This window comes from Bidens hawaiensis, unplaced genomic scaffold, assembly GCF_021521415.1.
Source record: "Bidens hawaiensis isolate Kalapana, Puna unplaced genomic scaffold, B.hawaiensis_p1.1 tig00001685_1, whole genome shotgun sequence".
Classification (NCBI taxonomy): Eukaryota; Viridiplantae; Streptophyta; class Magnoliopsida; order Asterales; family Asteraceae; genus Bidens; species Bidens hawaiensis.
Window position 1 is genome coordinate 1,700,295 of NW_027491095.1, and position 23,355 is coordinate 1,723,649.

The following is a 23,355-nucleotide window of genomic DNA, read 5'->3' on the forward strand; positions in this document are numbered from 1 at the left end:
AAAATTTAATACCTGGAACTATTGAAACAAATAAGATGTTAGGCTAAGTGTAGTGGGCGACGTTGGAGGGCGATTTTGGGCGATGAGGGGCTAGAACACCGCCCCCCCCCCCGGCGATAATTTGGCGAAAAGGGGCGGGGCGGGGTTTATTTGTCGCCCAGTGGTAGGGCTGTAAGCGAACCAGATGTCCGACGGACGTCCAGCGTCCGTTTGGCAAGAAGTTCGTTTATGTTCGTCCGTTTAATAAACGAACCGGACATAAATTTCGTTCGGTAAGCTTAACGGACGAACACGGACAAGGGACAAGTCCGTTCAATAGAGTTCGTGAACGTCCGGTAACGTTCGTCCGATTACGTCCGGTAATGTCCGTCAGGTGTTGTTAATGTTTATATCTATCCAGTATTGTAATTTAACTGTGGAATTTCTAGTGTTATTAATAACACTTTTATATTATTACACATGTTTGATATCTCTTATATTACAGTGATCCACTTTATGTTAATATATTACGTGTTAAGTATATTTGGATGTTATATGGTGTAATTCCTAATTTGTATGTGAAGTTGTTTAGATTTATGTTTGGTGTTAATATGTAACCGTTTATATTTGTCCATTAGTGTTTGTTGTCCATTAATGTTCACATGTTTGTTTGTCCATTAATGTCCATTAGTGTCCGTTTGCCCATTAGTGTCCGTTAACGTCCGTTTAAAATATTAACGGACGGACATGGACGGACACGGACAAACTCAATTTCTTAATGGACGGACACGGACATGAATTTTCGTTCGGTAGAGTGTTCGTGAACCGTCCGTTTGTCCGTCAAAAGCTTAACGGACGGACACGGACATGGTCTCGTCCGGTTCGGTCCGGTCCGTGTACACCCCTACCCGGTGGAGAAGAAAAATAATATTATTATATTAAAATGACCGTTTGACAACGGTCAAATTTAAAAAAAAAATTTAAACAATATATATATATATATATATATATATATATATATATATAAATATACACCTTTCTTCTCCAATTTATATCCATTTTATACACAAATCATACCCAAATTCATACAAAAAATAAACAAAATGAATCCTAGAAACAACCCGAACCAACCGAACTACCAATTCCCTGGTTTCGGTCAAGCGTATGGTTCGCAATCGAGCCAACCGAACCAACCGAACTACCAATTCCCTGGTTTCGGTCGAACGTATGGTTCGCAATCGAGCCAACCGAACTTACAATGGAGCCAACCGAACCAACCGAACTTACAATGGAACCAATCGAACCTAAACATGTACGCCAACTATCTCAACCCGCAAACACACAATGCCGGCGTTCGGGTCTACAACACCGGAGTCGGAGCCGGTGACGCAAACGTCACGGGCCCCAGTTCAAACAAAAATGCGACCCGTAAACACAAAAAGAAACAACCGGGGGGAGCCGATGGCGCAACGTGATCCGTACAAGCATTGGAGCGAGGAGGAGGTGGCCCTCACAAGAGCTTGGATAGTCATTTCGGAGGATCCCGACGTTGATAAGTTTTTTAATATTAAGTATTTATTAAAAATGTATTTAGTGTTTATTAAAATGTATACTAATTGTGACAATTAATTTTAATTTGTAGCTAACTTTCAAGCCACCGGTGTGTTTTGGAAGAAAGTATTTGAAGCTTGGCTCGCGATAACCGGTAAACCCGAAGACTACCGGGGAAAAGAAGCGGTTCAAGCCCACTGGAAGGGGCTTAACGCCGATTGTCAAAAATTTGCCGGGATAATTAACCGGTTGCAGGGGTTCGGCTGGCGTAGCGGGCATAACGATGTCGACATTATAGGTCAAGCCTTGAGCGACTTTCGAGCTCAGGGTCACACTGTTGAGCGGCCCGGGAAACCGTTCAAGTATTTGAGTTGTTGGGAAAAGCTACGTGGTTGCTCGAAATGGAAGGGGGTACCAACCGTTCCGGCCGCCCGACGAGCCGACTCATTCCGGCCTTCAAAAAGGTCGAAGACATCGTCGTCGATAAATCCGAGCACACCAAACACACCCTCCGATGCTCGTAGCTTCTTCCTGGACGACACAGTCAATTTAGCCGATGATGTTGATATAGCCGACGACGAAAAAATAAGGGGGAAGGTTCGTCGTCAACACGATTCAATACGAAGCCCGTTGAAATAAACGAGTTGGTCGGTCGTTTGGAAACAAATCCCACCGTAATAGGAGCCGACCTTAGAGCATCCAACAAACAACAAGAAAAGCTGAACCAGGCTTTGGAATTAAAACAAATGAAAGACGACTACGAATCCCTCCCTCAAAGTGGAGGGGTTTCACGAGGAAGCCGCATTATTGTTTCAACGACGACGTGAAAAAATGCGCGAATATTACGGATATTAGTTTCTTTTTTTTAGTTATGTTTTTTTTAACTTTTTTATTTAGTTATGTTTTTTAATATTTTTAGTTATGTATTTTTTTTAGTTATGTTTTTTTTGTATTTCTTTTTAATTTTAATGTATTTTTATTTAATTATTTAAATAAATTGGTTTTTATTTAGTTTAATTATAAAGAAAATAATAAAAAAAACACTGTGGGTCCAACTTGTAGCCCCTACACCATTACACCCCAAAAACAAATTTCCACTCCATGCTAACTGGGCGTCACGTGTCACAATTCGCCCCCAATTGTAGCCCCTCCACTCCACATAGCCTTTATATACCTTTGAACTTTGAATTGTGGAGTTAATATTTCATGTAATTAAATTAGTACAAAGAGACAAGAGTAAAAGTGTCAACTGGAGCAATAATGTTGTGTGAGTTGATCGCAGAAATGTGACACAATGTAGCGTACCCTTGTTTTTGTAGTGTAAAGGACTCGTATAGGTTCTAAATCGGATTTAAGAAGGGTGGTGTGATATCTTATTGCGGGGCATTTAAGCAGTGCCGTCTTTGAGAATTTAAATATCTCGGCCGAGCAAAAAAAAAGGGCCCGTATGCCTTAACAAAAAAAATTTATTCGTCAGCGTACATGGATTAAACTTTTATCGACCGATTTATTATAGGAAGAAACCATTCTTAGCTTGTAATTATCTCATAAACCATTTCAAAAAACTTATTTTTAACACAAAAAAACATATAAAAAAAATTGTGCCCCCGAAACTTATGTGCCCCGGCCGATGGTGCGGCTCACACACCCTCCGAGCCTCCCCTACATTTAAGTTGTTGTAACTAGCAAGCATGAGAATCAAGGACAAGGTGAGCACGCAAATCGTCTCAAACAATGGTTAACTTGGTGAAAAATATGTTTTAGCTTATAATGTAGTTTCATACAACTACTGTAAACACATGTTATGGTTTTATACGTTGCATTGAACATGTGTACCATGGTTAGAAAATATATTCTTTTACTTGTTACTTTACGTAAACGATCAAACGCAGTTTCATCCTCACAAATATAATACATGTAGGTATAACATGCATAAAATAAAAATGTAAACAATCTCTCATTTAATAAATTTGATAATGCATCGACTAAAAAATCATAATTATAGAATAATAAAAATTGCGTGGCAAATATATGAAAGTATAATATGAATTATTGAAAAAAGATGCTAGTTATTCAAAAACTATAGCACACGCGGTTTATATAAAATCCAAAAGGATTACTAAAAAAGATATTTAATTAATTATTCAATATCTATAACACGCGGCTAATATAATATCGAAAAACATTATAAAAAGGAAAAAACCATGTAACGAAAATAAGTCTGTTATTAATGAACTAAGTTAAAACCCGTGTCACACACGGGTTTGATTAAAAAAAAATTTATAAAACATATTAACCAAACTTAGCAGAAACCTTTGAAAAGCATATTAAAAATTTAAATATTGAAAGTAGAAACCATTAATTTAAAATGTTAATTATAACCAATTAATTGTCAAACCAACAAATCTAACATAATAATAATGATAATAAGTTAAAATCTAAACGTAAATGAACCCAATGTCAAAGCATTAAACCATTAAAATAGTCTTAAATGTCAAAGCAACCAAACATGCAAAAAAAATCCACAAACATAAATGTATTTACCGGAAAATCATGACCGGCAACCTCAAAAACAAAAGAAACACAAATATTGTTTTAAAAGTGACGACAGCATATCTATTTTTCCTTTTTTGAAATCAATAGATTCTTGTTATCTCCAGAATTGTCACACAAAACCTGTTTTTCGTTGGATTTGGTACTTGAATTTGCAACAGGAGGATCGTCAACGTCATAGATATCTCCAAGTTTTCTCTTTAAATTGGATGGTGGAGAATTCGGACTGTTTTTGTCATCATTTGAAATTGGAGTTATGCTATTCTCACCGGTAAATGATATAATTTCCTTGAAAAGAATTTGATAAGAAAGATGTTATGATTGGTGCATATGTTAGATATGAAGATATTTAATAGGTTAAAAATATTTACCTTGTTATTGACCGTGTCTTCAGATTGACAATCTCCGCTGCTAAGCTGATTTTGTTCAGAAATCTCTGGCTGCATAAATATATTAAAAAAAAGTAAAACTATAAATTTAAAAACATAATCGTGCTGAGTTTATAAAAATAAACTGAATACCTTGTCATTGATAAATTTTTTTTCCAAAGAGTTCAGAATGACTGGATCTTCAGAAAACTTTGCAATATTGAAATTCATTGCATTTTTCACAATATTGTATTCCTTCACGTCAATTTTAAAAGCATATTTTTTTTGAAGTAAAGTGTTAAAGATACTTGGTACATCAAATCCCTGCAAAATTAATAATAAAAAAGTTGATGTTAATAAAATAATAATAATAATAATAATAACAATAACAATAATAATAATAGACATTTGATTAATAATTAAGAAGATGTTAATAAGTATATACTTACACCGTTGTTTTCCTCCACTAATTTTTCTGCGGTTACATTTAATATTTTATAAGCATTCCTATCCCATAATGTTAATGAAACAGTACCGCTAGTGTCTTGAACACGAATATGGATCCTAAATCTTTATAAATTATAAGATAAATTATAAGATAACTAACACAAAAGTATAACAAAAAAAATTTAAATTAAAAAATTGAATAGTATATGAAAAATACTTGGAAACCGGCAATAAGTCCATTCCTTTACATCCCTCATTCGGACACTCGTACAGATCGTCAGTGTCAGACGGAGTTTCTTTGTTAGTCAATGATTTTGAACATCTCCGGCAACCAAAATTATGCCACTCCTGAACTGGTGGAATGTGCACAATGGTGGCAAGGATAACAACTGATTTTATCTGTTTAAAAAGTATTATAAAAAATTTAAATAATTTATATAAAAATGTGTGTGCGTTTGTATCTTTGGATAAAAGAAATGGAAATAATAACAAACCTTATCAAGCTCTATCTCTGCTATTAAATTAAATGGTGTTCGTTGTAGGAAATCCTCATTCACCGTTCAAACGGAGGATGATGAAATTGAACGTCGACTTGACGAAGAAAGCGCACTTCCTTGTTCAATCCTGATTTTTTTTTTTTTTGAAATTTGGATGACTTCTTTCATTATATAGAAACATAGATATTACATCAACATAGCAGGTAGGCGGGCAACAAGCTGCGCCGCCACCCCTTTCTGAATTGCAAACCCTAACCTGCTAAAGACATACCCCTGCCCCTTTGGAGTCGACACAATGCTATGCACAACCCGTTGGACCCTGGTTAGGAAACGGCCTGATTAAAAATTAAAAATTAGAAATAAGTAAAAAAAGATAGTAGTGGCAGAAAAACAAAAAAATTAAAAAAAAAATTGGTGATATTACATTTTTTTAAAAACATTAATAGCAGGAATGTCTTCATCGATAAAAAGCTTAGACACATAGTAGTTGTTGGAGACCCCAGGTTCATCTAAATATAACAAATTTTAAAAATGAATTAAAATTATAATAATATTTTTAAAATTAAATGTTATATAAACTCACTCTTAAAATAAATGAACTTGCCCAACTGCAATACGATAACAACATTGTAAGCATGAGGGTATTGAGTGATATATGTGTCCATTTGTTTTGCATAATCACCAAAAAGAGTCACCTTAATTGCCCGATTACTGTAGAAGTTATAAATTAAATATGATTATCATAGGAAAATAAAAATGAAAATAAAAATATAAATAAAAATGTAATACGGATACTCACAAATCGTCTTTAACCATTAAAGTCATTTTTACGTCATTAGGACCTTTATTTCCAAAAGAAGCAATGGGCGTCCAGTGAGTAACGCAACCTATAATATCTATATAGAAAAAAATTAATAATCACAAGTATTTGTATGGAATTAAATAACAATTTGAGTTCACTTTAATTAAAAAAATAGTTACTAGCCTACTATCTGATGTTGATCAAATTTGTTTGCATTCACATCCGCAAAGCTTTCGAAAGAGAATGCAAACGGCTCTCCAATAAAATCATCGACCAAAACCATTTGAGTAGATAAACTAAAACTTATTTTATGTGGGCGGCCAAGTATCCTTTGGTTAAGCTTAAGGTCTGCAAGGACCGTATTTGTAATCAACAAAGTTTCGTTAAGTTTAACTTTGGTCCCGAACTTCAAGAAGATTTTTGTAAGCATGCTAGCCCTCATTTTATTACCCTAAAAAATCAGAGAAATAATTATAAGTTAGTAAAAACAAACATTCTTAATTATAATATAACATAATATTAAGTGAACAATAAGATGTGTAAAGTACCTTCTCATCAACTAATACCATTTCCATGGTCCATAAGTCATGTGGGGGCTTGGGGTTTCTGTTTTCCCAAAGCCTAATGATTCTCACTTTAATAGTTGAATATTCTTTTGAATTGTTAAGTTCACTCAAATAAGTTATTTTGTTGTCACCCAGCACGCTGGAAAGAATAGATTTATAATATAATTCAAAAATTGATAATTATGATGAATAACAAAATGTTATTTAAATAATATAAATATGAAAGAAATGATTAAAGATTAAATTGACAAAAAACTGACCTGTTATCTTGGGATGAAGTAACAACTTTTGAAGAAGAAGACATAATGATGTTTTGATGGTAAGTTCTGCTGAGAATGTTGATATATAGGTTAGTTGAAAATTTTTTAAAAATATAGTAATTGAAGATAATATGTAGTTTTAAATTTTGAAATTTGAAATTATATGGATTAGGTTAAAATTTAAAAAGTTTAAAATTCGTTAGTATGTTGTTATTAGTATTAACAAACTTTGAAAATTTTGAAATAAAAATAAAATGGTAATTAAAGATAATATGTATTTTTAAATTTCGAATTTTGAAATTATATGGATTAGGTAAAAATTTTAGAATTCGTTTATTATGTTATTAGTTTGTTAAATAAATAACAATTATAGTATTTCAGTGAATATATTTAAAAAAGAATTTTAAATATAAATTAAGATGATTTTCTGTTTAAAAGTGTTTTTTAAAAAATCTAATCATATTCCAGATTGTACTGTTATACTACTTTTATTTTAAAAGTTATAATATATTTTTTAGTACAAAATAAGTTTTTAAAACCTTTACGCAACCTTTTCAAAAGTAAGATTATAACATATTGTAGAATTTATTATTTCATTCTTTATTATTACTATACTGTAATTGATATAATAATAATAATAATATTAAAATTTATCATTGTGTAAATTGTATTTCAATGATCAATAATATAAACAAAAACCGTTTGAACATTTAAAACAATATATTTCATTATTTTTTTATAATCATATAAGGTTAAAATAATAAAAATGAAATTGAATAACATTTAATAAATACAAATATGTGATTAAAGTAATTGTAGTAACTGTTATGAAAGAATTAATATGATACCTGAAGTAGGTTCCATAGGCAAGGTAGCTTCATATATGAGAAAAAAGACATAATTTATTCCCTCCTTTGACATGGCTTAAGACAAAAAAAATGAATAAATAAAGTTAATAACAAAAGCGAAATTAAACCCAAACGATTGAATAGATAGATTGCATACAATATTTTTTACAACCGCTTATGTGAATAAAATTTTTAACGTATCGGAAATATTAAAAAAATGAGTAGCAAACTTTAAATTGTTATATGGTCATTGATCAAAAAAAGATAAAGGTACGAAAATAGATTTTTTAAGTGTAAGATCCTTGTTAGGACTACAATTCAGAAATTGCAACAAACCTTGTTAAAAAAAACAACTTTTTCGAAACTTACGTACCTATTTTAAGATTTCCCATCTCCTCCACCAAGCATTCTGGTTAAGACATCCCAACTTGCAGTATGTTTCATCTTGCTGCTGTCTTCTTCCTGGCCATACAGTGATTATTAGTTTATAAGTAATCTGATTAATATCAATAAAAAGGCCAAATGCTAATAATAGAACTCTGGTTTGTATTAGATGAAGAAAGTGGTTGGTCAATTCGTATAATTGTTTCTGAGAAGAGGAATTTGATAACTTAAGTCTGTAGATGCCCAATTAACATACTTACAGTCATCTAAAGGATTGATGTTAAAATTACAAATCAAATTAACTCAATTTAAGTTTACTAAATAAAAACAATTATTGAAATGTAAAAGGTTTCCATCATGTTAAAGTGTTAAACACACATGAATTTGCAGACATTGGTGTCTGCAGATCTATTTTCAATATACTAATATCATGGTTCTGATCAGTTGACTTTTATGTCATGCTAAATGCACCTTAGAAACATCATAATAATTGATTAATAAAAGCTAACATTTTCTTCAGTTTCTACTAACTGCAGCCCAGATGTCATTTGAGTTTACAATAACAAACTAATTTTTAAAAACCGGCAAAAATACGGATCATGCATACCATTCCCAAAAGGCCATATACATTGCAAAAAAAAAAACTCCAGTAATCTGTAAAAAATATATTAAATATCAAATGATAACTGGAATTAAAGGTGTTGTCCCCTAATGGCCAAAATACAATTGGCAAGAAAAGAGTATATTTTGGCCATAGGTGTTAGAGAAACAATCAGTTTGAGGCTTGACCTAGGGCTGATCAAACACTTTGGTTACGTACTTCATAATCAATAGAAGACATGGTTTCTAAATTTTTAGGGTGTTTGCCTTTGGAATCAAAAAAAATTTCCCTATCATATAAAGTAATTATTTTTAGCTATCATATAAGGCAATATTTCAATATCCGAATCTGAATTCAGATAGCCGATCGGATAGTAAGTCGGATATCCAAAAAAAAATTGGGAAAAAAAACAAAGAAACAACCTGTTTGTAACATTAAAATTACAATCACCAAAATTCAATCCAACAACCTAAACATAATATATTTTCCAATCTAACAAATTTATCAATCTATAATACAATATAACATACCGTGATGATTTGGTGCAGGCGGAAAAGGACAGGGGCGCCGGAGGACGGATATCGTAGAAGGTTGTGAGTGGTGATGGTGACGGACAGTGCAGAGGCGGACGGCGGTTTGTGGTGGTGACGTTGTTTGAACAGGGGAAGGTAGAGTTAGTGTGAATGGATGGTAGAAGGTAGGGGTTTAGATTGAATGGCGTTGTGGATACGGTGTTTGGAATCAACATCTGATGAATTGATTTGAATTGGATAGTTTCTAGATGTTATGAGTATATAAATTATAAATTAAAATCTAAAATATATTAAATTTATCATTTAACTAAATGAAATATCACAAAAATGAAATCCGTATCCGGGTTTCGTATATCCAAGTCTATTAACCGTCACCAATAATTCGTTTGGTTTGATAAAGTTGGATATCCAAATAGCTCTTTTGCCTTAAAAAAAATAATATTGGTTATAACATATTTGTATCTCTGTTTACAATAAAAAAAATTAATGTGAATTTGAATTGTGTTGATAATTTTATTTCCTAATGTAAGCGTGTTAAAAAATCACGTAGCTCGAAGCTCTTTCAAAAATAGATTGAAAAACGGTCGTTAGAAAAAGATCATCAACGTTGTGGTGTAACTATAATGTTTTACACTTTAGCAGTGATTAACAAAGTTTATTAGTACACCATGTCAACAAAAAAAAACAAAACAAAAAGAAAACAAATTATTAAAATCCATATAACATTGAATTAAATATTATATTGTTAACACAAACATACACTTTTGGTAAAATTAATTTGTATTGTTGCTAAATCATCTTCCATAACTCAAGTACATATAATTTCTCATAAGCATGCAAAGATCCATAATATTATTAAAAATAATGAAGTTGATCAACTAATTATTTTGAAATCGTTGGATATGTATGTTGTCTTTGGTTTGTGAATACATGTATTATATATTTTCATTTAATATATATAGATTGTCTTGCAATTTATCACCTATTTATAATTTGATTAAAAACTGTTTACAACACATTAACTCATTTAGACAGATTAGTGTCAAGAAAAGACTATTAAAAAAGTTTGCACTGAAACGGCTTAAATTTAAAAACGACTATCACGCCATCTAATATAATTACTAAATGTTAAAAAAATAGATTTATAAGTTATAAAATATTTTTATTCAATTTGCAGTTATATAGAAACTATGAGTATTTGATAGCCTTAGTTACCGTGTGTTTCTGTCAAAGAAAAGTTTCTACAATAAGGGCAATTAGGTCATTTGGCAACTGAACAATCACCATTAAATAGTATATAGTAAAAATTTAAAAATTGGTAGATATGTTTTATTGGAACAATGGTCAGTTTTACAATATAAAAGTGGCAGGAAGAACTTGGCTGATATGGTCAATTGACTTTCTCTTAGTCAAAGTTGTCATTCTTGATCATGGAATTTAACATTTAAATGGATGGAATACAATTTAAGTCAAACACAGTTCAGTAGTTTGACTATTTAAAACGCCTTTTGGACATAAATTCCTTCTGATCCTACCACTTCTGATCATACTCTTATAAAAACCCAATTTTGACTCGAACTCATTCGGTTCATATAACTCATTTTCACCAAAACTAACTTTAAACACAAAAACCACTGATCATAACTTGTTTGAGGTAAAAACCAAACCTGACCCGACTGTTTACTCTTTTTCCTGTGAAGGGTATATTTGTCTTTAATACTAATATTATACACCGGCTGATAACAAAACAATAAAAATAACTTATTAAAAGGAGATTAAAAAATATCACTCAGTTTAAGTTTAATAAATAAAAACTATTATTGAAATGTAAAAGGTATCCATCATGTTAAAGTGTTACACACACATGAATCCACCGCTATTTTCAATATACTAATATCATGTGTCTGATCAGTTGACTTTTATGTCATGCTAAATGCACCTTAGAAACAATTATTGAAATGTAAAAGGTATCCATCATGTTAAAGTGTCATGCTAAAACGCCTTTTGGACCTAAACTCCTTCTGATCCTACCACCGCTGATCATACTCTTATAAAAACCCAATTTTGACTCGAACTTATTCAGTTCATATAACTCATTTTCAACAAAACTAACTTTAAACCCAAAAACCACTGATCATAACTTGTTTGAACTAAAAACCAAACCTGAACCGACTGTTTACTCTTTTTTCCTGTGAAGGGTATATTTGTCTTTAATACTAATATTATACACTGGCTGATAACAAAAGAATAAAAATAACTTATTAAAAGGAGAATGTTAAAAAAGATAATAAGATAGATAATTCGATTACAATACTAACGTTTGAAGAATTAAAAAGGCAGCAAACAAAAAAAATTACAAATCTCTAACACCAAAACATACAGAAACGGGGTATTGTCTTCGTTGAAATTTGAAAGGAATTTTTTTGTCAGTTGGTGTCAACACAATTCTAGGCAGAATTACCATATCTCCGATGTTAGTTCCTGATATAATTTGTGCCTTAATAATACGTTCTCCTAGAGATGTAATTTGTAGTCTTGTTCCATTACATAAGCCATCTTTTTGATTAATATTTCTTAATAGCATGACTGGGACACCAACTTTTAACACCAACTTATGCTTTGGCAAACCCGATATGTTGAGACCGTTTAATATATCAGGCGCATATAATCTTTCATCAAAATTGTCACTAAGACACTCGTCAGGACATACACTATCTGAACTTAAATACTGATACTCAGATCCCGGAATCATCTCAAGCAAACGATCGTTGATTTGTTCTACCACTTCATTCGTCGGTGCCAGAACCGCTCTTTGCTCAAAAAATTCTTTGTTGTTGTAATTTGATAGAATATCCGGGTATACAAACTGAATAAGATCACATAGTGGATCTAATGAATCTTTGATAAGTAGATCGTCAGGAATTTCAATTTCGGTCTCACCATCATTGGGACCACCAACTTTTCCTTCACCTAAATCCAAAAGCCAATTAGCAAACATCATTGTTTGTTCAATATTGGATGAGTCGCGCCCTATTGTTAACCTCATATTTTTTGTTAGGCGTAGGACCTTGATAGCTGGCCATAAATAGGACGAACTTATTGATGCATTTACTACATCTTGTCTTGTACCGTGTTGAACTACATGTAAAATCTGCCTAAAATCACCTCCAAAAACTATTACTTTCCCACCAAAATACTGGTTCCTACATCCCAATATATCCCTTAAAGTTCTGTCTAATGCTTCAAAAGCATGTTTATGTGTCATTGGAGCTTCATCCCATATAATCAAGGAAGTCTTTTTTAACAAATGTGATTCATCTGTAAACGGCCTTATGTTGCAAGAGGAAGTCTCATTTAAATTAATTGGAATATGAAACCTAGAGTGTGTCGTCCTACCACCAGACAATAGTAATGATGCAATACCACTTGACGCAACATTTATAACAATTTCACCTTTTGATCTTATACTTGCAGCAAGAGTTTTCCACAAAAATGTCTTACCGGTACCACCGTAACCATAAACAAAAAAACTACCTCCCTTATTGCGTGTTACCGCATTCATGATTTCATCGAAAACAATACGTTGTTCTTCCGTTAATGAAGAAAGCAGATTATCATATTCTGAGTTTTGAACTTCTATGTCATAACCAAGTTCCTCATTAATGAGTGGATTATTCGATGAAGCAGCAAATTCATAATCTGGAAAAGGCATTGTTTCAAAGTTTTTGAGGGTGTTCGCATTACGAAGCAAAATTTTTCAATCTCACACAAAGTAAGATTTTTGATTTCTTCATCCGGAAGAGTTAAATCTGGAAATAATAGTGTAAACATATATAAATTTTATTTAGTATATTGTGTGTGTGTATATATATATATGTATATGTATATGTATTGATAATTGACAAATACTTATGAGTAGGGATGAGTTAAGTCGGTATTGGTACCGGTACCGAAGAGGATTTGATACTAAAACTTTGGTACCGAATCGGTAACAAAGTTTGGACTTTTTAGTACATGAAGGTTAACGGTTTTTCCCGTACCATCCCACCTATTGAATTTTACCGGTACCAAAACGATTGTTTTGTTACCAGTACCGTTACCAATAATTTTATGTCCTGAGTTTTGTTATTTAAAACACATTTTTAATATGTTATTTTGGTTTGGTAGACTTTAAAAAGTAAAAAATAATTAAAAACTTATAAGTTTTATAGATCGTTAAGTTTTTTTATTATGGAAATTGATGGTTTTATAAATAGATAAGTTTATTGTTATCTGAAATACTTTCAGACCCCTTTTTGTTGCCATGTGTAGTTTATTATTTTGATGTTACAGAAGAAATTAGTCGGTGTAATTTTAAATGAAACATGAGTTTATTCGCTGTATCTAAAAGTTAGAGTTTATTATCTAAGTCTGAAAGTCAAAGTCAAAAGGGTACAATTGGTAATTCTGAAAGTTGTTGTTTTTTTAGAAAAAAGAATTGGGTATGTTTCAAGTATGTATCCTACTATACACACGGACACTAACACAATAAATAATAAAAAAATTGGAAGTACATGGAGATTTAAGAATACGGCGTTGATTGTAAAGAATACCATCTAATAAAAGTTCCCATGTATTGTTCCAAACAACATCAGGTCGAGATAAACTGTGGGATGTTAACATTGTAACAAATAAAGACCTTATATAAAAACCAGTACCAGAATGGCTCGCTTCTTTGATCGCTTCAATATACTCTGAGTCATCATCTAAAAGGCCAAGCTCGAAGCATGCATCTCTAAACGTTTCATGCAATTTTCCATTTACAGTTCTAATGTCCTCAAATGAGGTTGGTCCTTTAACTTTGTTTAATAGAACCCTTAAGAAATATGCTTCACCAAGTGCCGGAGATACCGAATGAATCCTTTCTATGGAAAATCCAGATTTCCTTCTTTCCCAACGTTTATTTTCTGGTTTCCAAGTATATTTTGTTGGGAATTCAACGTAATTTAATTGTTTTGCTTCGTCATCTATTTTGTTACATTTCATCCATGATGTAAACATAGAATCAGAATTGACTGTTTTTCAAGAACAGTGTCAACATCTTCATCTGCACCATATACAACTGATTGCTTGCCCGGAAGATGAAAAGGAAGTCTTGTGACTGAAGGTGTTCTATAATGAACATCATACGCCAATATTCTCCATGTTGCTTCACACGCTGATAGATATCTACAGTCATAGTATTGTTTGATTTCATCAACTACGTCTTCTTGTTCATCATGATTCATATCTTTCCCAACAGATATCGTTGTCCTATCCGGACCCTTGTTTATATATTTAAAAAAATACTTTATTGAACCACTTTGGTTACACCATTCCACATTAATATGTCCCTGATATCTTTTCAAAAGATAGCTGTAATATGGCACGACATATCCGTTATCTAGATCAAAACCAGATTTTTGAACATACCTTCCATTATCTGGTCTTTTGTATATGGGAAAACCATCGGTATCAACACAAGTGACGTCGCTAAATCTTTTAGGAAATTTTTTGGAGCATTTTTTATCTATCATGCTAGAGCATTGTGGATTATAAGCTCCACATGGACCGTGAATCATGAGATCCTTTACAAGTGTGTACAATTCTGGATCTTCGTCCTTGTCCAGAATCTCTGCTGATATTATAGGGTCAATATTTTCAACAGATGATACTTTGCTACCAGGATGCAAAAATACGCATATATGCGCATGCGGTAATCCCCTTTTTTGATACTCAACTGTGTAAACAACTACATATAAAAGAAAATAAAATATAATTAGTAAATGTGACATGCAGATAAAAGACAATAAAAATCATAAATGATTATAAATAGGACTTTAAGACTACCTGCTTGAACTTTTCCCAAAGGTTTTTTTATCTTTCAAGTCCTTAATCAATGAGTCCAGCTTGATTTTAAATATTCGACATGATATGTTAGGCCTGTCTTCCGCTTTTAGGTTGGTGTCTTTTAAAAACCGTTTAATTTCCGGCCAATTCGTATTACATGTAAAAGTAATGAAAAAGTCCGGGTAGCCAAACCACTTACAAGAGACATTGCATCCAGATAATTCTGCATCATATATCGCGAACCGCCAGTAAAAGATGAGGGCAATATAACACGTTGGCCAGCTCTTGATATATCTCCGTTTCCTTTGTTTTTTAATTTGCAAAGATTCTCATAGGTCTCAGATCTAAGAATACTTTGCTGGCTGCGTATGAAAAAAAGTCTTTCGCTTTCAATCATCGTATAAGCGTCAACTAAATACTGTTGATATAATCTTCTTCCATTCAGAATTATTGAAAACTGACCGACCCTGTCTTGAATCATGAAACAAAACCATTGGCGCATCGTTGTTTTTTTTCGTTTCTTTGTAGTTCACCTTCGAGTGTTTCACCCCTATGAGGTATGTCAATCCAATATCCATCTTCACCATAAACCTGTATCAACGGATATTGAAGCGAAAGGTAACACGGATGGAGTTCGCTAATTGGTATTAGTTTTCCGTCTTGAGTTTTGACAACAATGTCTCTTGTGTCAAGCTGTTCATGAATGTCACCAACTATTAGTGCAGCTACTTCAGAAGCGGTGGGTAAGTTATAAGTACGACCATCTTTCTGCCTGTTACCGATGATTCTCAGCTTTAGTTCAATACCCGGATTATGTTCAATACAATCTCGTGCCATTCTATAAGATTTAACCAAGTGATTTTGGGAATCTAACATTTGCTTTAATTCACTTATAATGGCCAAATCTAGAGTATTTGAAGCTGAATTTGCTGAAGAACCAGATTCGCTATTAAAAAAAATATAATTTATTAGTATATGGTGAAAATGAAAGGAAAAAATAATATGTAAACAACATGTACTTTTAAATTTTGTAATATTACCTGAATATTCCTTGTCTGTTAGATACTTCGTTGTCGGTATCATATATGTAGAGTTGTGAAAATTTTGGTTTCGAGTCGGAATTCAGTAGAAGACTGCCAATACTATGGTAATTTTGTCCACTAAGTCTGAAAACAAATGGAGCATTACCTTTATTAATTGAGCGGTCTAATTTACCGCCCATTGAAGTAAAGCTAAACATGGAATTATATCGATGGATGTTTTTCAAAAAGAATTTGCTTTTTTCATCCGATGAAAGAAATAAACTCTTATAAGAATCACATGGCTCCTTCCATTTTGGAAGCTGAACCTTCCCTTTGGCACAACACATTGAATAGACGCCAGACCCAACCTTTTCGTTTCCTCTTCTTGATTCATCTTTCCATAATTTAGCTTGACATGATGAACATATACTGACTGATCACCATGATCCAGGTTATTTTCAATATAAAATTCGAAATATTAAAAAAAAACAGAGTAAAGAAGGTAAAAGTTGTTAACTAACTGTATATGAAATTAGAAAATACCTTTAGAAATTCCCTTAAAGCCATTTTCAATAACATGGTCATCATTTAATTCATCATGTGTGAAGCCATGCAAATGTAACTCACGTGGGTTTAAACTTGTTTTTGAATCTTGTCTATGTTTACGTGGCTTGACAAAAGATCCCTTTGTACGCATACCACTTGTTTTTGACGAAGATGGGAAATTCGGTGGTGTAGGAGTTGTATAGTTGCTTTGATGCGTACCTGAAAATATTGAAGAGTAATTTATAAATAAATATTGCGTCAACACCGTTGGTTAAAGGTAGATATGTTAGAAGAATTAGTAATACCATTTGTGGTGTCAGATGATGGAGTTGAAATATTTAATGGTAGATTAATATTACTGGCAAAGTTTTTTTGATATGTTGTAGGTGTTTGAGGGTTGAAATTTTCTTGATCATAAGAAGACATTAGATTAGTAACGACTGATATGTGAAGCAAGCCTACATTTATAGGACCTGAAAAAACAAAGAAAAAAATCTAACTGAACAGAAGTTTTATTTAGATCGATATAAAGCGCAATAAAAAAGAATTATTTTAAATACTTACATATAGAAGGTTGATATGTTGCAGGTGTTTGAGGGTTGAAATTTTCTTGATTATAAGAAGACGTGAGATTAGTAACGGCTGATATGTGACGCAAGCCTACATTTTTAGGACCTGTAATTTTAAAAAAATTAAATAGAAAAAAATTAATAAATACTGAACATAACTTTTATATCGATTGTGTTAAAAGGCGACTAAAAATCATTAGTGTAAATACTTACATATGGATGCGTTTGATGATGAAGGGACATTGGACAACAATGAACTTGATTTCAAAGTTGGTGTTGGTGTTGTACTCCAGTTTTGATACGTAGCTACAATTATGTTAATGTATTTAATAAATTTTAATATATATCGATTGAAAAAAAGTATTTATAAAAAATGATCATAAAGTTTACCACGATTTGTGATATCAGACAATGGAGATGCAAGATCCGAAATATCACTAATGCGTGTTTGACATTGTGAGGGTGTTTGAGGATTGACATTTTCCTTATCATGAGAAGGAAATAAATTAGTAACGGATAATAGTTGACGTCTGTTAACACTTTGGTGACCTGAAAGCAAAGATAAAAAATGGTGATTAATAAAATGAAGAGTTATTATACCATTGAAGTTAGTATATTAATAAATATTACCGGTAATATAGTCGCGCTTTCTTTTGCTGTCCAAAAGTCGTTTTCGAAACTTTCTTCTCTCTTTACAATATATTCTATCAAAAGACGTCACTAAAATAAAAATATGATTATAATGTTAGTATTAGATGTAGCTATTAATATGAATAATGAATAAAAACCTAAAATGACTTACAATTAGCTATATGACTGAGGTTTGAAGTTATACGGTCGAGGTTCTTCTTTTTGTTATCACGAATGAGCTGTCTTAGCCGTCGGTTTTCCTTACAAATATCTAAAGTAAAAAAAAATATAATAGTGATTTTAAAATGAATAATATTTAAAAAATAAATAAACAAAAATTGGACTTACATTTTTTGGTCAATCTTTGTTGTGATATTTGATGTGTAGAGGCTAAATTTTCATTGGTGATGCCTATATAAATAAACAGTATTAGTATTATGTAGAGACATCATATTGTTACCATTGAAGGATATCGTACCCTTAAAAACGGTAAAAGTCCATAAATGATTAGGCCAGGATTTTCTAACGGTCATCCCCATTGAAGGATTAGGCCAACGTATGTCGGGTTTGGAGTATCGGGCTATCCTTAAGTATCGGTTAATGATCCCTATGTTCCCGACGGATGAACCTTGCCCAATTTGTCGCAAGGTCTGTTTGGATTCTTTTGGTGACCATGCGGTGCATTGCAAAGAATTGTCTGGCTTTAAATACAGACATGATCTGGTTAGGGATGTTCTGTGTGATGTTCTTAAACGGGCAGGGATTTCTGCTAAAAAGGAGGCCCCTGTTAACTTTCTCACGGATCCTCTTCAAGGGAGGTCTACTTTACGACCAGCTAATATTCTTTTGTTCTGGTGGGCAGGGGGAAACACGCCAGTGTGGATCTTACAGGAGTGTCTCCTCTTGTTGGGCTCAGGGACCGTGGGTTTGTTGTGGGTCAGGCTGCGTTGAAGGCTGAATCGGGCAAAGTTGTTAAACACGAGAAAGCTTGTTTAGATAATCAACATGTCTTTTTACCATTTGCCTTTGATACATTTGGTTTTCTGGCTCCAGAGGCTGTGAAATTTTTTAGTAGGGTTCAGCGCGTCGTACACGGAACCTCTTCAGCTTCTAGGTCCCAAAGCTTCGTTTTTAGCAGGATTGGCTTTGCTATTCAAAAGGGGGTTGCGGCGCAGCTTGTTGCCCGTTTGCCTGCCACTTTATTGTAATCGTTTTATAGTAAATTATATAAAATAGCTGCTTTATAATTAAAAAAAAATAAAATAAATAAATGATACTGATAAATGAAGTAAGAATAAAATAAATTATAACCTGAATCACCTGTTTGGTTGTTGTACATATCGAGGGCGTTATGATCTGAATTCGTAGTAGCTGCGTAGTCTCTCATTGAATTGTACATACATAATGAAATAAATAATAAGTAAAGAGTTAAAAGTGTTGGTGCATGAAAAATAGAATCGAACAACATAATAAAAAAATTACTGATACATGATCTGGCAAATAATTAAGCAGTTATCAAGAATTACTTTTATTTATCCAAATACTGATAGTATACCTCCTGAGCCAATTGGAGGAGCATGATGAAGAACCAAATTATACAACAATTACTTGTATGCATTTAATAGTAAAATCAAAATCAAAGTTACCCTTACCCAAAAGCAATATAAAGGTCAGAGCGAAAAACGAACAAAATCTGATGTATTAGCAGTTCACCCTTAAAACATTATGGAACTAAAATCCAACTTTTTGAATTCTACTGTATACATTTAATAATAAAATGAACATAAAATGTGATCTTTAAGGGTGCAATTTTTTTAACACGATAAGAAAAAGAATGAATATGTTTAGAACTTACCCTTACCCAAAAGCAATATAAAGGTCAGATTATCGAATACAATTCACCAACAAAACAAAACTTAATAGAATGGCCTAAGCGATAAACTAACAAAATCTGACTATAGATTAAACCATATAAAATGACCAGAAAACCTTTTAAGTAGATGACAAAGAAAATCAAGTTCATTTAGGCATTTTATCAAACAGTTGGAGTGCATATTGAATTATAATTATTATCACTTATACAATCAATTAAACTTCACATGACAGTTTAATGATATTAAATCGATCAAACAGTTTAATGATATTCAATCGATCAAACAGTTTAATTATACAATACCAACAAAACAAAACTTAATAGAATGGCCTAAGCGATAAACTAACAAAATCTGATTATAGATTAAACCATATAAAATGACCATAAAACCTTTTAAGTAGATGACAAAGAAAATCAAGTTCATTTAGGCATTTTATCAAACAGTTGAAGTGCATATTGAATTATAATTATAATCACTTATACAATCAATTAAACTTCACATGACAGTTTAATGATATTAAATCGATCAAACAGTTTAATTATACAATCATATAACTCACATTGATCTGGATAAGTGATTATAATTATATAAATGATCTGGATGTGAATTGATAAATAAAAGTTACCTGCAATGTTGAAGATGAATTAATGGGTTGTTAAACCCACGTGAAGCTAAGGTGAAGGGAAGATCTGGAAGTTGAATTTTTTGAATTTAATCTAATTAACAATGAAGGAAATTTTGATTTGGTTGTTAAACCACGTGTTTTTTGAATGGATGGATGATGATTTATAATGAATTAAATTAAATTAAAATAACAAATAATTACAATTTGTCATGTGACATTTTAAAGGATTCTGGTAAATATAAAAGTTTTGTTGATTTGAAATCCACTCTTTTATTAGTAAGGCTGAGGGGTGTGGGGGGCTCCAACGGGGGCGCGAGTGGGGGCTCCAGCCAATAATATTGTGACGTGTGGCAGAGAGAGAAACTGGATAAGGTGGGTGTTGGAGCCCCCGCTGGAGCCCCTGGCCCTGGTGTGGAGGGGCTCCAGCAGGGGCTCCAGCGGATTTTTTTTTTATTTTTTATAAATATATTCAAAAAACGTATTATTAAAAAAACTCATAAATTATTAAAAAAAACACACATTAAAAAAAACACATTAATATCTAAAAATAAAATAAAAATTAAAGTACTAAAAAAAACATTATTCTTATTCTTCGGCTTGGTCTTCTTCGATCAACCTCTTTCGGATACGTTCCTTTTGCTTTTCCATCAGCATTTGATCGACCGGATTTAGATTACTGAAGTCTCTTGTAAGGAAGTCCAAATCTCTCATTCGATTTTTTTCCTTTTTGTCATTAGAGACCACCTCCATGGTTTTGTTGAATTTATTGAGGGATTCAACAAGATCGACGATGTTTACGGCTCCCCCCTCAGCCGGTTTTTTCCCCTTGGCGTCCCGTCCCAATGGCCGCCTCCTCTGCGGTGAAGACATTTCCTCCCCCGCAATGTTTAGGTCGAATCCAACGCGGCAATCCGACCCGGCGGAAGTGCTATACGCTCCAGACGAACTAGTTTTAGTCCGTTTCGGCCCTACTTCCGCATCATGGTCCGGCGCCACAAGCTCAACCCACTTGGAACACCTTTTCAACCTCACCCACAACTTTAAATCGTCCCACGTCTTCACCGTCCCATACCTCCGCAAACACTCCTGCCTCCACTCTTCGACGGTGAAATTGTAAACCGCCAAATCATCACTGCCACTTGGTCTCATACGACCGGCGTTCCTGTTGAAAAGATTAGTAAACAAGCCGACAAATTTTCTGATTTCGGACCACCGACCCGAAATCATATCGGCGTTTCGCTCTGTACTCCCAACGAGCGTATAGAACGTCTCCCTAACCTTTGTCCAAAAAACCTTGCTTTTTTGGTAGTCGGCTGCAAAATGAATAATTAAATTAGATTTCCAGTTAACTTTTTTATTTAACTTTTTTATTAAAAATCATTTTTAAAAACGTTATAACAATTACCGCAACGCCGATCCTCAGAAATGACTATCCAAGCCCGACACAAGGCTTCCTTCTCATCCGATGACCACGGAGTGGTTTTCCGTTTCGTCCTCGGAGTCGAAGCCGGTCCCGGCCAGTCCGTTGCAAGTTGTTTTTTCCGGTGGACGCGTCTTCTTGCTCCCGTAGCATCACCGTGTGATTCTTGTGTCTCTGGAACAACAAAGTTAGGAGACGGTTGTATGTTGGATGGTTGAAAGCCGGATGTTTCTTGCGGCCCCGAATAAAACATCGATTGGTCTGGTGACGACCATAAATCGTCGTAACTATAATCTGAATCTAGGTTTGGGTACCAATTTCCAGACATTTTTGGGTATTATATAGGAGTTTGGGATATTATATAAGGGTTTGTAAGGTGAAATTGTGTTTTGATATGGTTGAAATGGGAGTAATTTGGGGTATTATATAGAGGTTTTAAGGGTTTTTTTTAAAAAAAATCGGAGCTCCAACGGCTCTTTTGGGCGGGCCCAACGGCTCTTTCTCTCTCTTCTCCCGCGACCACACTCACGCCTGCCTGGATTTCCGCGCTCGCGCCCCGGCTTGCGCCCCGGTGGTGTGGGGCTAGCGCCCCCAGGCGCGAGCGGAGGGGCTCTCGCGCCCAGGTTTGCGCCCCACACCCCTCAGCCTAAGAGAAATACATGGGGTAATAATAATAATAATTGGATCCACTAGAAAGTTGGCAAAATAGTCAATTCTGGCCCCACAAAATCACATGATCGCATCAAAATTAGAGAAAAAAAGGTCTCGTAAGAATGTAATATTGTATATCTTCCACTTAATCATAACGTTCAAAATTTAGTAAACAGTAGCTTATCCGCCAATCACTCATACAACGGTTTGTAGCTAATTACACATATTTGTGGTTTCGGCAATATAACTCATCACATACTTAAATTTAAAAGCAACACGTTTTGAGGTTTGTTGTTTTGATTTTGTAACGAGGATTGGGTGTAAAGCAATTTCTATAAATTTTTTGCTTATTTGAAGGACTTTTTCAGTCACATTTAAAGGATTAATTATGTAACTTATTGTGTACCTTGTGAATGTTGTTTGATATAGGTTGAGGACTCTATGTATTTATTTACATAAAATATTAAAAGGATAAAGTATATATTAAAAATAAATAAAGAAAGAACTATACTGTTTTTATTTTAAGCGGCAACTAATCTACTCTTAAGTGACCTATAAACAGTCTAGAGACACACGTTACATGCATGATTTGAATCATCCGTCTCCAAAATTTTAAAAAAATGCACCTTAGGAAGAAGAAAAACTCTACCACATGTATGAGTAATTTGTGGCCTGTCAAAGACTTTTTGGTATTCAATCTATATTTAAGCGGCTTTAGATAAATATTTTTTTAAAGAATCTAATTCGGTTTCAAAATATAA

General features: G+C 33.2%; 3 protein-coding genes across 5 annotated transcripts; all 3 read right to left on the bottom strand.

Annotated features, from left to right (window-relative positions):
• Nucleotides 1-4,033: 4,033 nt before the first annotated feature.
• Nucleotides 4,034-5,172, bottom strand: LOC143591200 (uncharacterized). The gene is made up of 5 exons (XM_077071479.1): nt 5,116-5,172; nt 4,901-5,021; nt 4,605-4,775; nt 4,455-4,523; nt 4,034-4,371 (listed from the first exon to the last, which is right to left on the bottom strand). Exons 1-5 carry the CDS (start codon nt 5,136-5,138, stop codon nt 4,147-4,149), a joined length of 609 nt encoding a protein of 202 aa, XP_076927594.1. The 5' UTR covers nt 5,139-5,172; the 3' UTR covers nt 4,034-4,146.
• A 1,060-nt stretch (nt 5,173-6,232) lies between these two features.
• On the bottom strand, nt 6,233-9,576 carry LOC143591211 (uncharacterized). Of its 3 annotated transcripts, none has more exons than XM_077071495.1 (6): nt 9,387-9,528; nt 8,245-8,326; nt 7,872-7,946; nt 7,024-7,089; nt 6,746-6,902; nt 6,233-6,648 (listed from the first exon to the last, which is right to left on the bottom strand). In XM_077071495.1, the coding sequence occupies exons 4-6, from the start codon at nt 7,065-7,067 to the stop codon at nt 6,376-6,378; spliced, it is 474 nt and encodes a 157-aa protein (XP_076927610.1). In that variant the 5' UTR covers nt 7,068-7,089; nt 7,872-7,946; nt 8,245-8,326; nt 9,387-9,528; the 3' UTR covers nt 6,233-6,375. The 3 variants fall into 3 exon arrangements, with proteins under 3 accessions (XP_076927610.1, XP_076927602.1, XP_076927605.1); XM_077071487.1 differs by having other exon boundaries at nt 8,245-8,329; nt 9,387-9,499; XM_077071490.1 differs by lacking the exon at nt 8,245-8,326 and having other exon boundaries at nt 9,387-9,576.
• Nucleotides 9,577-11,742: 2,166 nt separating this feature from the next.
• On the bottom strand, nt 11,743-13,101 carry LOC143592078 (uncharacterized). The gene has a single exon (XM_077072091.1). It carries the CDS (start codon nt 13,099-13,101, stop codon nt 11,743-11,745), a length of 1,359 nt encoding a protein of 452 aa, XP_076928206.1.
• Nucleotides 13,102-23,355: the final 10,254 nt, after the last annotated feature.